This window comes from Eubalaena glacialis, chromosome 3 (genome assembly GCF_028564815.1).
Source record: "Eubalaena glacialis isolate mEubGla1 chromosome 3, mEubGla1.1.hap2.+ XY, whole genome shotgun sequence".
Lineage (NCBI taxonomy): Eukaryota > Metazoa > Chordata > Mammalia > Artiodactyla > Balaenidae > Eubalaena > Eubalaena glacialis.
In genome coordinates, this window is record NC_083718.1 from 23,910,631 (window position 1) to 23,926,074 (window position 15,444).

General features: G+C 47.8%; 1 protein-coding gene across 3 annotated transcripts in view; it reads left to right on the forward strand.

Moving 5' to 3' along the window:
- EPHX1 (epoxide hydrolase 1) overlaps positions 1-15,444 on the forward strand; it is a 39,553-nt gene that overhangs the window by 15,040 nt on the left and 9,069 nt on the right. For 2 of the 3 annotated variants that reach the window (XM_061187346.1, XM_061187347.1), the window contains exons 2-4: positions 5,182-5,369; positions 7,625-7,805; positions 15,157-15,384. In XM_061187346.1, coding sequence (XP_061043329.1) covers positions 5,187-5,369; positions 7,625-7,805; positions 15,157-15,384 — 592 coding nt within the window. In that variant the 5' untranslated portion in view covers positions 5,182-5,186. Of the gene's footprint in view, positions 1-3,991; positions 4,011-5,181; positions 5,370-7,624; positions 7,806-15,156; positions 15,385-15,444 lie in introns of those variants that run through there. The other variant, XM_061187349.1, reaches the window with a different exon arrangement.

Here is a 15,444-nt window from a genome sequence, read left to right on the forward strand (position 1 = left end):
TACACAACCTTGGTTTTCTCATCTGTAAAGTGGGACTGTTGTGAGGATTAATGGGTCAAATGATACAGAGTGCTCACAGCAGTGTCCGACGAAGCCCTCCCTAAGATGCCTGTTACCCTCAGACCTTGAGCCCACTGGGGTGAGAGTTCAGGGGCGAGCATAAATACACACTGCCATGGGGTCAAGGGCGGCTCACTGACGAGATTTTGCGGGCTCCTGAGGAAGGAAGAGCAGGGTTCTGATGGGGGAAATGGAGGGTTGTCCCAGGATTTGGAGGTCTGTTTGTGGGGGACAGAGAAACTGCCTTGTATGGCTTCAGGCTCCAGAGTCGGGGTGCCTCCTGGGGCTGGCTAGGAGTTTAGCCTGTAGCTTGCAGGCTGTGAGAAGGACAGATTATGGAATTTCTCCTCCCTAGGAAAAGAGGGTTGGTAAAATGTGAGAGTTGGGCTGCTGAGACTTTCACAGGCCTGGCTGGGGGGCAAGACCCCCTGGAACTGTAGCATTTTCTTCAAATTTCTACTGGGATCTTGGACACCATGGATGTGGAGTCATGGGTCCACCCTTCCCCCTGAGGGTTACAACCAGGAGGGCAGCTTGGGGATCCAGCTTTCTGCACGGGACCAACTTACCAGTCTGTGCACGGAGAGAGGCTCTGGGATTGTCTGCTCACCTGTTACCTTGGAGATGGCATTTTCTCTTTGCTTCTTGATCCTATAGAAGGGCCACAGTCCCTCCCACCTCAGTCAGGCCCAAGTGTTTATTAAACAACTGTTGGTGAGTTTCCTGCATCTGCCAGAACTGGGCTCGGTGCTCACTGGGATACCTTGGGGAGCAAGACAGATAGCCAGCCTTCTTAGAGTTTATAATCCAGTCTAGAGCAAGGGTTCTCAAAGTGTGGTCCCCGGACCACCAGCAGCAGCATTACCTGGGAACTAGTTAGAAATGCAGATTCTCTGGCCATACCCCAGATCCCTTGAATCGTTTAACAGCTTCTCAGGTGATTCTAACACATCCTGAAGTTGGAACTGCTGATCTGCAGCATGGGTTCTGCACTGAGGGCAATTTCCCTCCCAGGGAACATTCGGCCATATCTGGAGATATGTTTGGTTGTCAAACAGGGGGTGGCGGGAGGGTGGGGTAGGGGAGGAGGTGGAGCTGGTATTACTGGGTAGAGGCCAGGGATGCTGTTAAACACCCTACAATGCACAGGACAGGCCTCATAACAAAGAATTATCTGGTCCAAAATGTCAGTTGTGCTGAGGTTGAGAAGCCCTGCCCTAGAGCAGTTACCATAGAGGGCAGGGAGGGCAGTGGTCCTTTTCTCCCTTTGTTCCAGATGTGTTGCTCCCTGGCCACATGACCTGGGGTGAGTCACGGCCACCCCCGGCCTCAGTTTCCCCAGCTATGAAGTGAAGGGGGTGAATTCACGTTGCTGAGTTCCTGTTTAGCTTGGAGGTTCAGTGGTTCCAACCTAGCAACTGGCCGACCCAGGGAGGTTGAGCTGATGGAGCCCTACTCTTCATCTCAGGTGCCAACTGGCCTAGAGAGGCCTTGGGGGAGGGGAGGCAGGTAAGGGCTGTGTCATCTGCCTAGTGCTACCGCCTTCCCAACCCAGGCTGCGGCAGCCAGAGTCCAGTTGGCCTTGGGTTTCCCGGTGAACAGTGCTTCTCCGCATTGGGGGAGATGGGGAGCCCAACCCCAAGGAGCCCGCCCTGGGGAGGAGAGTCACCAGCTAGCTCCACGCCCTCGGCTGCACTGTGCAGGGAGCTGGGCAGGCAGAGCGGCGCCTTCTCTCCTGAGCCTCAAACTTCCACTTTCCTCATACTCGAAGTAAACCAGCAGTCCTGGCCAGGGAGGGCCGGAGGCCTGAGGGCAGCCGCGGCACCCTGGTAGCCGTCCCGCCGGCGCCCGGCACGTCCAGACTCTCCACGCCCCGGGGGTGGGCGTCTCGGCTCTCCCTCCCTACCAAGGGGCGTGGAGGCGGAGTTAAACCTAAGGACGCAGGGGGGGGCCCCTGAACTCTGATTGGTCGGACTCTGAGGCCCCGCCTCTTCTCGGAGCTCGCTGACCTCCATCCTCACGGACCCGCAGCTCCTGTGCACCAGGAAGGGGAAGGTTTTGTTTATTATTATTTAATTTTTCGGAAAAAAAAATGTGCAGGCCTGAGAGACCCGCTCGGGTAGACGGCCGCGGCCCGCGTGCAGTCGTGGCTCGCCTGTGCTCTGAGGGTCCCAAAGAGCAGGTATGAAGGCTTGAGGCTGAAAACATGCTGAAAGGAGACAAGATGGGATGGGGGCGGGGTTGGCAGGAGCAACATGCCCAATGACAGACGGGGAATGAATGCTTTGATTACAAATTCTAATCCTCACAAGTGCGATGCGATTTGGGGCAAGTCCCTTGCCTGCTCTGATTCTTACCTTAAGTGAAAAGGAAAGTCAAGTTCAATGAATTTTGACTCCTTAGTGGGTGGATTTGCATGGGCCATGGTTTATCACATCCCTGGAAAACCCACCTGCAGACAGTCAATGCCTGTTACACCTGGCTAGCCTAGAGCGCCTTACTTCGCGTGCATTTAGGACCCGCTATTAAATAAAGGGCGGTTAATAGGTGGCAAATTAACACACTGCAGTAAAGCTTGCTTTGTAATCTGAGATCAGTGGCTCTAAAGCGCCCTCCTTGAACCAAGGACTAATATTCTTATTATCTTAATTAGGATGCAAGAGAAAGGGCTTTAAACTTTCTCCTTGAATCTGTTATTTTGCCCTGGGCCGTGGCCCTTCATGGTGCCCCTTGTTCTGGTTTCCTGAGTTTAGATGCAGTGCTTGAACACTGATCATTTCAACGTTCTCTCTTGTGGTTCTGTTTGCTGTCGAAGTCCGGGGACATAACTACGCTGCACACACATCAGATCTGCTAAGTTGGTAGGACCCAGCAATTGTTAAAAGGCAGTGGGGGAGCTTCCCTGGTGGCTCAGTGGTTAAGAATCCGCCTGCCAATGCAGGGAACACGGGTTTGATCCCTGGTCCGGGAAGATCCCACATGCCGCAGAGCAACTAAGCCTGTGCGCCACAACTACTGAGCCCACATGCCACAACTACTGAAGCCTGCGTGCCTAGAGCCCATGCTCCGCAGCAAGAGAAGCCACTTCAATGAGAAGCCCGCGCACCACAACAAAGTGTAGCCCCCGCTCGCCGCAACTAGATAAAGCTCGCGCGCAGCAACGAAGATCCAATGCAACCAAAAATAAATAACTAAAAAACAAAAAACAAACAAACAAAAAAAGGCAGTGGGGAGTGAGGGTGGCGCCTGTAGCCGCCCCACCTCTCCTGCAGGCCCCTAGCATGTGTCTGGGTGCAGAACTCCACCGCTCTGCTTCCCTGGCTGCTTCCCAAGGAGCTGATCAAAGGGTGAGAACTCAGAGCTCATGTGGACAAGTGAAAGCACTGGGATAATTCTATGCAGAAAAGGGAAAGTTGGGCCTTGATATCCCAGCAGGAAGTGACAACCGTGCTCTTGGCCTCTCTGTGCTTGACAGCATCCTGCACAATTTATCTTATTTGCTTCTCCCGTGTATGCTGATTTCACAAATATTGGCAAAGTGCCTTTCTGGGCAGACATTGTGCTGGGCACTGGGGTCAGGGCAGGGACCAGGATAGACACAGTCCTTGCCTTCCCAGCTCCAGACTATTGTGTTGTGACCCGCCCACCAGGTGAACTGTGCCCTCTGCTCCTGCTGCTGGGGGCAGCTCTGCTCTCTGCCTTCTGCCTTTTCCCACATGCTCCCCAGTGCCCCACAATCCCTAAGCCTAGTCCTGCCTTCCAATACCACAGAGACTAGCAGCTGGCTTTTCTCCATCTTCTCAAAGGGTAGGATTTCCTGGCAGGGACAGAGCGTCTCTCTGTGGGAGGCGGGAGAAGCCTGTGCATGTTTTCTTTTCTTGGCAGGAGCAAACCTCAGAGCCTCAGCAAGCCACCAGCAGAGTCCTGTGGCAGATAGAGAGCACCCTAGGGTGGGTTTGCTAGCAGCGTCCTCCTCCTGCCCCAGCTTTCCAAGGGAGAGTCTGGATGGACCTGGGAAGTGGGTCTGCTGAGGCCTCACCTGAGATCCATGCTTTCTCCTCCGGTTGGGTCCTGACTGCCCTGCATCCAGCAGACCCTCTGCTGGCTCAGGCCCGAGGACGGTGCCCGTATTCACGCACATTTCTCTGAATGTGAACCTCCAGGGGGTTACTTCCCTGGGAATGTGCAAGATGAGGAGCTAGATAATAATGCTGGGCCAGTGTCAGCCTGGTACTGGTTTGCAGGAACGAAATTCTTCTTTCTTGCCCTTCTGAGAAAAAAGCAGGGGAATCAGACAGATGAGGGTTAAAAGAGCTGAGTTGATATGAAATGTAATAGGCAAGTCTATAGAGACAGAAGGTAGGTTAGTGGTTGCTTGGGGCCTGGGGTGGTGTGAGGGACAAAGCGGGGTGATAGCTAAAGGGTACAGGGTTCCTCTTTGTGGTGATGAAAATGTTCTAAAATTGTGGTCATGGTTGCACAGATCTGTGAATATACTAAAAACCACCGGGTTGTACACCTTAAACAAGTGAATTACATGGTATATGAATTATATCTCAATAAAGCTGTTGACAGCCAGCTGAGATATGTGGCCATGTTTGGGCCACTGAACACTCCCCCACCCCGAATGAACTTAGCCTCCCAGCTCTTCAGACCTCCCCTCTTACCCCTTACGTGTACCCTGAGGACAGGCCCCCCTCAGAGAGAGCCAGCAAGGGGCAAGCATGGCTCCATCTCCTCTCCTGAGCCCACCACTTAGAGAAGTCCCTGCGCCTCCCGTTGCGGAGGGTGTCACAAGGGTGGAGAGAAGCTTCTCCGAAGCGTCTGGAGCCAGAGGCCCCTCAGAGAACCATGAGGCCTCAGAAATGCAGCCCCACCACCCAGGGCTGTGCGGAAGCCAACGCAGCTTCATCTTTTCCAAATTTGATTCATGAATTTCATAGCTCAGTAGGATTATGGGTGATTTTTGTGTCTTTTTCTGTTGTTTTCCAATTTTTCCATACTATGCTTATATTATTTTTTTCAGGTCAAAAGTACCTAAAGTCGAGGGTTGGGTGGGAAAGAAGTAGGGGATCTGGCATTTCCGGCCAGAGGTCAAGGTGGATTCTTTCCCCCTTGCAGGAGTCATGTGGCTGGAAATACTCCTCGCCTCAGTGCTGGGCTTTGTCATCTACTGGTTCATCTCCAAGGACAAGGAGGAAACTTTGCCACTTGAAGATGGGTGGTGGGGGCCCGGGGTGAGGCCCACAGCTGGGGAGGACGAGAGCATCCGCCCGTTCAAGGTGGAAACGTCAGACGAGGAGATCAACGTAAGGCACCTCTTTCCAGGCGAGGGAGCAGAGGGGAGGGCGGGGAGGCCCCTTCTGGGGCTGGGCCTCAGGCTGGGGCTGGGATGGGGAGGGGCTTGGGAAGTGGTTCCTCTCGGTGGGTGTTTTTCGCCTACTCTTCTCCCACTGGGCTCTTCCGCTCTGCCCACCCGTCCCTTCTGCTCCTTCCCTCCCCTGTTTCCGCCTTCCCCTTCCCAAGGCCCAGCAGTACCCAGGCCGGCGAGTGGGTGCCAGCCGGACCCAAGGGTCACAGAAAGCAGCTGTTTTTGCCTCCTTGGTGCCCCACCTGAAGCCCTGGGAGAGAGCTTGTCGGCCTGGGTGGAGATCGTGAGTGAAAAGCAAGGCCGTGGTGACATAAATGCTGCTGCACAGAGAACCTGGCACGGGGCCAGCCGTGGCCAGGCACCTACTGTGTGCCAGCCCCCTTGTAGTCACATGCAGTCCCTGCGGTCATGCAGAAACTGAAGCTCAGAGAGGCAAAGCAACTGACCCAAGGTGACCGAGATAATAAGCAGAGGGTTTAAACCCAGATCTGTCTAACTCCAAAGCCTATGCCCGTCCTCTGCACGGGGCTGGAATCGGGATGGGTGGACGTGATCGTGGGGTGGGCTGATCTGAGAGCGAGGCTTGAGCAGGGCCAGGAGGGTGGGTGGAACCCGGGATGTCCCTACTCATCCTTTTTTCATTTTGTGGGTGTGGGAGCACCTACTGTGTGCAGGCCCTGTGCTGGGTGCTTGGAAGAAAAGGGAGAGCCTTCCCTCAAAGAGCTCCTAGTCCAGCAGTTGAGAAATGTGGACAGAGAAACGTTAATGATTAATAGAGATAAATGCGGTAAGAAGTGCCGATAAAAAGTCATGGGAGCGCTGAGGAAGACGGGATTAAAGAGCGGAGACAGCTGTACCCAAGAGAAACCAGACTGAGGCTCCCTTGGTAGCACTTGACGAAGTGTCTCTTTTGAGGACAGAGGCTGAGCCCTGTCGATACCTCCTTTAGTGGGTTCCTAGGCTCAGCGTCTGACATTCCTAAAATCTGTGTGGAGGTTACTGCAGTGCTTGGGAGGACACTCTGGGAAGGGTAACACTTGAGAGGCTCCGTGGACCAACTTGAACTTCCCCAGCTGGGGCTGCTCTTTCAGCTTGATGCACGCCTGCCCGTGAGACTTGTACCTTCTCTCCGGGTCTGTCATTTTTATCCTAACTGAGTTAGGATATACTGTATCATTCAATGCTGCGTATCAGAGTCAGCAAATCCATCCTGCCACCTGTTTTTTTTTAATTTAATTTTTATTTTATATCGGAGTATAGCTGATTTACAAGGTTGTGTTAGTTTCAGGTGTACAGCAAAGTGATTCAGTTATACATAGACATATATCCATTTTTTTTCAGATTGTTTTTCCATATAGGTTATTGCAGAATACTGAGTAGAGTTCCCTGTGCTCTACAGTAGGTCCTTGTTGATTATCTGTTTTATATGTAGTCTGCCACCTGCTTTTGTACAGCTCCCATGCTAAGAATAGTTTTTACATCTTTAAATGGTTGGAAAAAATCAAAAGAAGAATAATACTTTGTGACATGTGGAAATTACATGACGTCAAATTTCAGTGTCCATAAATAAAGTTTTTCTGGAACACAGCCATGCCCATTTGTCCATGTACCATCCACAGCTGTTTCCACACTACAAGGGTAGAGTGGAGTAGCTGCAGCTCAAAAAGCCTAGGATGTTTATGATCTGGCCCTTTACAAAAAAGTTTGCCAACCCTTGCTGTATATAAGCCTCGATAAATTAAAGATCCGTATTGTTCATACATTTAAAAACTGAAAGATGAGAAGTAAACCTGAAGTCGAAAGTGAAGAACATATGTTTGGGGAACAGCCACCGCTGTGGGAAGCCCGGAGGTTTCTTCTGGGATAAACCTAACAACCCAGAGCGCAAGTGTGCAGACCAGGAGTCTCCTCACCTTGTCTGGTGAAACTTTGCTTTGCCTCTGCTATACATATTATATATAATATATATTAATATAATTATAATATATGATACATATTATATATCATATATTATCATAGGATATAATAATATAAAATATGTAATATACATTTTATGTAATATAATAATGTTATGAAATATATAATATTTGGGTCTTGTGGCTGCAGGGTTTGGAACTGTCTTCTGGAAACAAACTTTCTCTTGTGCTCTGCCTCATTCACCTTCTCTACTTGGGGTCCTGAATTTTGCTCCAGGATTTACACCAGAGGATTGACAAGGTCCGTTTAACCCCACCTTTGGAGGACAGCCGCTTCCACTACGGTTTCAACTCCAACTATCTGAAGAAAATCATCTCCTACTGGCGGAATGAATTTGACTGGAGGAAGCAGGTGGAGATTCTCAACAGATACCCTCACTTCAAGACTAAGATTGAAGGTATGTTTCCAGAACACCAGCTGGAGGGGGATGTATGTCACAGGAACGGCCTTCTTAGGTACTGGACGTGACTTAGGGACTTCCCTGGTGGTCCAGTGGTTAAGACTCTGTGCTTCCACTGCAGGGGCATGGGTTCGATCCATAGTCAGGGAACTAAGATCCCGCATGCCTCCCAGTGCGGCAGAAAAAAAAAAACCTTCCTTAGATACCGGACACAATTATTGGTCACTGAGATGTATTTGGAAGGTATAACGCCACGAGGATGCAAAAATAATGCAGAATCCCAACAAATCTAATGGTCTTTAGAGCTAAACAGGAAAACATATAAATAAATTAAAAACCAAAGAAATGCACAATCCACTTCAATGATGGAACAATCTCTGAGAGGATGGAGATAAGATTTAGATCTGGGCGTGGCCTCGGTCAATCAGCCCCTCCTTGAAGCTTTGGGGTCCATGATGCTGTGACTGTTCAAGGGTGCTCAGCCTGTCAGTCAAGGTCCGAATAAAAACTGTCCTGTCTCTGCAGCTCTAGACCTCCTGTCCCAACAGTATCACAGGTTGTCACCCAACTTCATCTGGAAAGGCAGGTATCTCTCAAAATGTTCTTGGGAAAGTAACCTAAGATCATTTGGGATGAGATAATAGTTTCCTAAGTGGAAAAGCATTTTTTTAGCCCCAGAAAGATTTAGAATCAAATATAGAAATGCTTAAGAAAATCAAACTCGTGCTGTTAATTTTTACAAATTTATCTGTTTTTAATTATAGTAAAATACACATAACATAAAGTTGACCATTTAAACCATTAAGTGTGCATTGTTACGTGTAACGCTGCAGTGGATTAAGTACTTTTATATTGTTATCCAGCCAGCACAGCCATCTATCTTCAGAACTTTTTTTATTTTGCAAAACTGAAACTCTGGGGACTTCCCTGGTGGCACAGTGGTTAAGAATCCGCCTGCCAGTGCAGGGGTCACGGGTTCGAGCCCTGGTCCAGGAAGATCCCACATGCCTCGGAGCAACTAAGCCCGAGTGCCACAACTACTGAGCCTGCGCTCTAGAGCCCGCGAGCCACAACTACTGAGCCCATGAGCCACAACTACTGGCCCGCGTGCCTAGAGCCTGTGCTCCGCAACAAGAGAAGCCTCTGCAGTGAGAAGCCTGCGCACCGCAACGAAGAGTAGCCCTCGCTCGCCTCAACTAGAGAAAGCCCGAGCACAGCAATGAAGACCCAACGCAGCCAAAAGTAAATAAATAAATAATAAATAAATAAATAAATAAACTGAAGCTCTGTACTCATTAAGCAATAACTCCTCATTCCCTCCCTCTCCCTAGCCTCTGGAAACCACCATTCTGCTTTCTGTCTCTATGAATTTAAATATGATTCTGAATCTAAGTATCTCATATGAATGAAATCATACAGTATTTGTCCTTTTGACTGGCTTATTGCGCTTAGCATAATGTCCTCAAGGTTCATCCATGTTGTAACATGTGTCAGAATTTCCTTTCTAAGGCTGAATAATACCCCATGGTATAGATATGGCACATTTTGCTTATCCATTCATCCGTCAGTGGACACTTGGGTTGCTTCTGCCTTTTAGCTATTGTGAAAAATATTGCTATGATTATGAGTGTACAAATATCTGTTTATGTTCCTGCTTTCTGTTCTTTGGGTATATACCCAGAAGTGAAATTGCTGAGTCAAATAGTAATTCTATGCTTAATTTTCTGGGGAACTATAATACTGTTTTTCCTAGCAGTTGCACCATTTAAAATTCATCTTCTTAAAAAATGTTCAGAGAGGTTGTATTTACCTTCCCAAGGCTGAAAAGTGTGGGAATTGCCCAGTTTCCTAATTTTCCACCAGAGGAATATGTAAGTAGAAAAGTACTAACTGCTTACATATATTGTGTGTGAGTATATATAAAACTGCGTGTGAAAGAGCTGCATACTGATTTTCATATGAGAATGTTTTGTAATGTAAATGTAATAAATACTACATTATAGGCAAGGACCTCCCTGCATTTGAAGAGTAGGTTTTCATTTATATGTATTTGGGGATGAAAAATAATAAAATGAGTAAATATTTTTTGAAGTGTACAAGATTCCCAGTTTCTCCATATTCTTGCCAATACTTGTTATTTTCTGTTTTTGTTTTTGTAATAGCCATCCTAATGGGCGTGAAGTGGTAGTATCTCATTGTGGGTTTGATTTACATTTCTCTAATGATTAATGACGTTGAGCACGTTTTCATGTGCTTGTTGGCCATTTGTATTTCTTCTTTGGAGAAATGTCTACTCAAGTCCTTTGTTCATTTTTGAATCGAGTTGTTTGTTTTTTGTTGTTGTTGTTGAGTTTTACAAGTTCTCTATATATTCTGGATATTAATCCCCTATGAGATAATGTGATTTGAAAATATTTTCTCCCATTCTGTGGGTTGCTATACCAATAATTTTTCATGTTGAAGAAATTGTGCATGTTTGGAATTTTAGATATATGTAATGTTTAAGAGAATTTGGCCGTTGCGAGTAACAGATACGACTTTTCAGTACTAACTTAAAGTGGGTAATTGAGTCATGGATTTAGACCTGTGATTTTATATGAAAATCTTCCTGAGTTTATAGGCAATATTGGAAGATTTAAGCCTCACCATATTTATAAATTTAATTTATTAAAATTCTAAGAGTTACTTAAAGTTTGTGGAAGATATACTGGTTAGTCAAATCAAGTAAAGTTCTTATAAAGGAAATTGAAATTATACAGTGTTTAAGGGAGTGTCATAAAGCAAGTATAGACATGCAGCCCCATTAATCAGAGGTTCCTGGAGAATGACTGTCAACATTTGCTAGATTAAGAAATATATAGAATAATATTTGTAAGTTGAACTCAAATGCTTAATGAAGAGCTTTAAATTTGAAATTTGTAACTTCAGTAAGTTGAAGAATAATTTTTAAATCTGTAACTTCAATAAGTAGGAGAATAATTCTAAATATAAACCAGTTGTTGCTGTGCATTTTAGAGGACTTTGATACCTTCTGTCATGAGCCTAACAAGAGGATCTAAACCATTTTATCTAAGCCAAAGTACCTACAGGTCCTTGTATGTAATTTACAAAGGTTGCCTTTTGGATCCCTGGTGCCAGATGCCTGGCTCCCTTGGGTTTGACTCAGCTCCTTCTGTTACCCCAGCTCTTCAATGTCAATCTGGCAGATATTGACAGGGCACCTCCTGTACCCAAGCATTCTGCTTGTGACACACAGAGAAGACAAGGTCCCTGCCTTCCCAGCTCACAGGCTCTCAGGGGTGATTATAGCATGTGGTAAGGGGTGCTATGAGGGAGGAGGCTCTGGGAACTTTGTGAGTCCCACTTGCCACCTGGGAGTATAAGGGAAGGCTTCCTGGAGGAGGAGGCATCTAGGCTGAAACTTAAAGGATGGATGGGAGTTTGCCAGGTGTGTGGGGAAGGTTGTCCAGAGGAGGGAACAGCATGTTCCAAAACCCAGAGGCAAGAGGCACTAAAGGGCTGTTTCCTTCCTGGAGGCTTGCAAGCTTGAGAAAGCCTTACCCCACTGGACTGTCTCAGGGTTCCTCACGACATCACAGGATATCAAGTGTTTATAGCACAAAACCTTCTCAGGGTACAAGTGCTCCAAAGCGGGTAGTTTCTTGCGTGGAGTTTATCACGGAAGCAGCCCACTGTGACTGAACGCGTGTGCAGTTCAGTCACTTCCCTAGGCCTGCAGCTTGGCCTTGGCCCTGGGCCCTGCAGTGTGGGTCCTCCTGCTGGACCCGGCTTCACATGCCGTCTGCCCCGCCTGCCGCAGTGCTGAGCTGGCCACCTCCCAGCCCTGGGTCCAGCACGCCTTCAGCGTGTCTCTTTTCCTGGCTCCCCAGCCCAAGGAAAAGCCTTCTTGGCCCAAGAAGGGTCCCTCATCACTCTCTCTGCTGCCATCCTCCTCCCTCACTTTTGGACCTTTTCGGGGTCCTTTCTGTCTCTGCACTGACCCCTGTGCTCCAGGCTGCTCAAGGCTCAACCTCTGACCCCTCCCCGATGTTCTGTCCTCATCCCCACTAGCCTCCTTATTTGGCCTCCCTGTTCCTGCCACTTCCTTGTTCTGTGATGAGCTTCTGACTCCAGCCCATGTCCTGGGCCTCCTGCCACAAATCAGTCTCTGTTCTCAGAGAGTCTGAGACATTCAGGGGCTTCAGAGGCCTCCGGGAAATGCAGCCCATCACCTCCAGACGGGAGGGGGGAGTTGCCCGAGTCACAGGGAAGTGGAGGTTCAGGGCCAGAACCCAGCTCTCCAGCCTCCCAGCCTGTCTGTTCTTCCTTCACCTGTGGCCACGGTTTCAGCTCGGGCCCTAGGCTGTGACCACCGCCTCCCCTCACCCCCTGGCCAGGCCCAGTGCTGCCCTCTGAGCCCAGTTTGGCTTCTCGATTCTGACCCAGCAGCCTGGGTACAGAGAACCTACCGGTACCACGTAGGGCAACCGAGAGAGCGTTTCCTCCCCAAAGGGAAGGGGGGCCCATAGGGCATATTTTAACATTTTTTTTAATTTTAAAAGTTTACGTATTTAAAATTCAAAAAGTACAGAAGGAGACAGAGCGAAAAGGAAGTCTCCCTCTTGTCCCTCCCCAGGGACAGTGTCTGCTTCTGTTAAACATACGCTTCCAGGGGTTTCCCTGGTGGTGCAGTGGTTAAGCATCCGCCTGCCAGTGTAGGGGACACGGGTTCGAGCCCTGGTCCGGGAAGATCCCACATGCCGCGGAGCAACTAAGCCCGGGCGCCACAACTACTGAGCCTGCGTTCTAAAGCCCGTGAGCCGCAACTACAGAGCCCACGTGCCACAACTACTGAATCCCGCATGCCTAGAGCCCATGCTCCGCAACAAGAGAAGCCACCGCAATGAAAGCCCGTGCACCGCAATGAAGAGTAGCCCCCACTCACCGTGACTAGAGAAAGCCTGCGTGCAGCAACGAAGACCCAACGCAGCCAAAAATAAATAAATAAATAATGAATAAATAAATAAATTTATTAGAAAAAAAACAAAAACATATGCTTCCAGGGATAGCCCATGCATACACAAGAATGGATGTATATGTGTGTTTTTTCTAACTTTAAACTCAAATGATAACGTGAGTGATAGAATTCGAATCAAAAATAAATAATCTCACATCATGCTCTGTGTTCCAAAGGAGATAAAATTACCTACTAAAACAAACTTTAGGAGTAAATTTAGCAGCATAGAAGGACACCCAGGATATATTGTTAAGTGGAAAAAATGAGGTTCCAAAATAGAATGTATGTAGGGTTCTATTTCTGTTAAAAGAAAGTTATGTTCTCTCTTTTTAAAAAAAAGTCTGAACTGTCACAGCCAAAGAGGAGCCTAAGGAGACATGACAGATAAATGTAATGTGGTGTCCTGGATGGGATCCTGGAATAGAAAAAGGACATTGGGTAAAAAACTAAGGAAATCTGAGTAATATTCCACTGTTTGTATGTACCAATATTATTCAGCCTTTAAAAAGAAGGAAATCCTGCAATATGTGACAACATGGATGAACTTTGAGAACATTATACTAAGTGTTATAAGCCAATCACCGAAGGACAAATACTGCATGATTCCACACATATGAGGTATCTAAAATTGTCAAAGAGAGTAGAATGGTGGTTGCCAGGGGCTGGGAGGTGGGGGAACTGGAGAGTTGCTAATTACTGGGTACAAAGTTTCAGTTACACGAGGTGAGTAAGTTCTAAGGATGCACTGAAGGACATTGTGCCTGTAGATAACGATACTGTACTGTACACTTAAAACTTTGTGAAGACAGTAGGTCTCATGTTAGATGTTCTTACCACCATAAAATTTAAAAAATTAAAACTTAAAAAAAAAAAACTAAGGAAATCTGAATACTTAAAGTATGGACTTTAGTTATTAATGTATCAGTACTGGTTCATGCATTGTAACAAATGTACCATCCTAACATTGAGATGTTAATAGTAGGGGAAACTGAGTAGTGGTATATGGGAACTTCCTGTACTAGCTTCACTATTTTTCTATAAATATAAAATTGTTCCCCAAAAAAATTTGTTGCAAAAAGTTGGACAGACAACACAATGTTCTCTTCAGATCATGGGATTACAATGTGATTTTTCCCCCCTTTTGATTTACCTTTGTTTCCTGTTTTCTGTAAGAAACATGTATTATTTGTATAATGAATAAACAACAGACCTTGCTATCGGTGCCAGCCCTCATGGTGGAGGGTTCCAGGTGTGCCAGCAGCCCTGGCTGTGCTTGCCGTGAACACCCAGGCACAATCCAGGCCACTTGCCTGGGAAGGGGCTGCTATCAAAGGGACTCTAGTGGGGCCTGGAATCCATTCACCTGCCCTTGGCCAGGATGGTGTTCCAGTGCCCAGCACTCTACCTTAGAAAAATTTTCTCCACTTAAAAAAAAAAGTTATGCATATGTCCATTGTAGAAAAATTTAGAAGTTCATATAACACAAAAAAGACAATAATTTACTTGAAATTCTATTGCTCAGAGAGGACTACTTCTTATATTCTTGTAGTTTATCTCTTCAGACTTTAAAATTCCTATGCACACCGTGTAAACATATGCATACATATGACTGTTTACAAAAATTGGGTCATACAATGGATATGGCTTGGTAGTTTGCTTTTACCACTTAACAATGTGTAAGGAACTGATTTCCATATTCAATACACGTCGACACTGTCATTTTATTTTATTTATTTACTTTTTGGCTGCACTGCCCGGCATGTGGAATCTTAGTTCCCCGACCAGGGATTGAACTTGTGCCCCCTGCAGTGGAAGCACGGAGTCCTAAGCACTGGACCGCCCGGGGAGTCCTGACCACCAGGGAAGTCATTTTAGATGACTGTGTCATATTACAGTATACTGTTAAACTATAATCTATTTCATTCTCTACTGCTGGATATATAGGGCTTTTTTCCCCCGCAATTTGTAAATTATTAAACAAGTATTCATTGAGTGCTGCCACGAGCCAGGACCTATTCTGGCCTCTGGGAATCCAGCCGTGCGTGAGCAGACTTGCCCCGGCCTTACAGACAGAGCTCACGTTCTCACGTGAAAGGCAGGTGGCTGCAGGTGGCCGTGAGGCCGAGCGAGCTACCCGGGTATCTGGAGCTCCGTGTAAGCACTCAGCCAGCACTAGCGGTGGTGACTGTAGTCAATACCATGGGGGCGCTGAGGATGGCAGCCCTGCTCTGGCGGTGCAGAGCCTGATTGGCTACCCTGAGAGCTGGGACTGTGGCCTCCACAGCCTCAGGGCCCTCTCCCCCTGACCCTACCTGTGCTCTGTCTCCCTAGGGCTGGACATCCACTTCATCCACGTGAAGCCCCCCCAGCTGCCCTCCGGCCAGACCCCAAAGCCCTTGCTGATGGTGCATGGCTGGCCTGGCTCCTTCTACGAGTTTTATAAGATCATCCCGCTCCTGACTGACCCCGAGAACCATGGCCTGAGCAATGAGCACGTTTTTGAAGTCGTCTGTCCATCCATTCCTGGCTATGGCTTCTCAGAGGCATCCTCCAAGAAGGGTACGGGCTGCTGCAGGCTGTGTCACTGCCCCAGGGGTGGGGAGCCGGCTGGGACAGCTT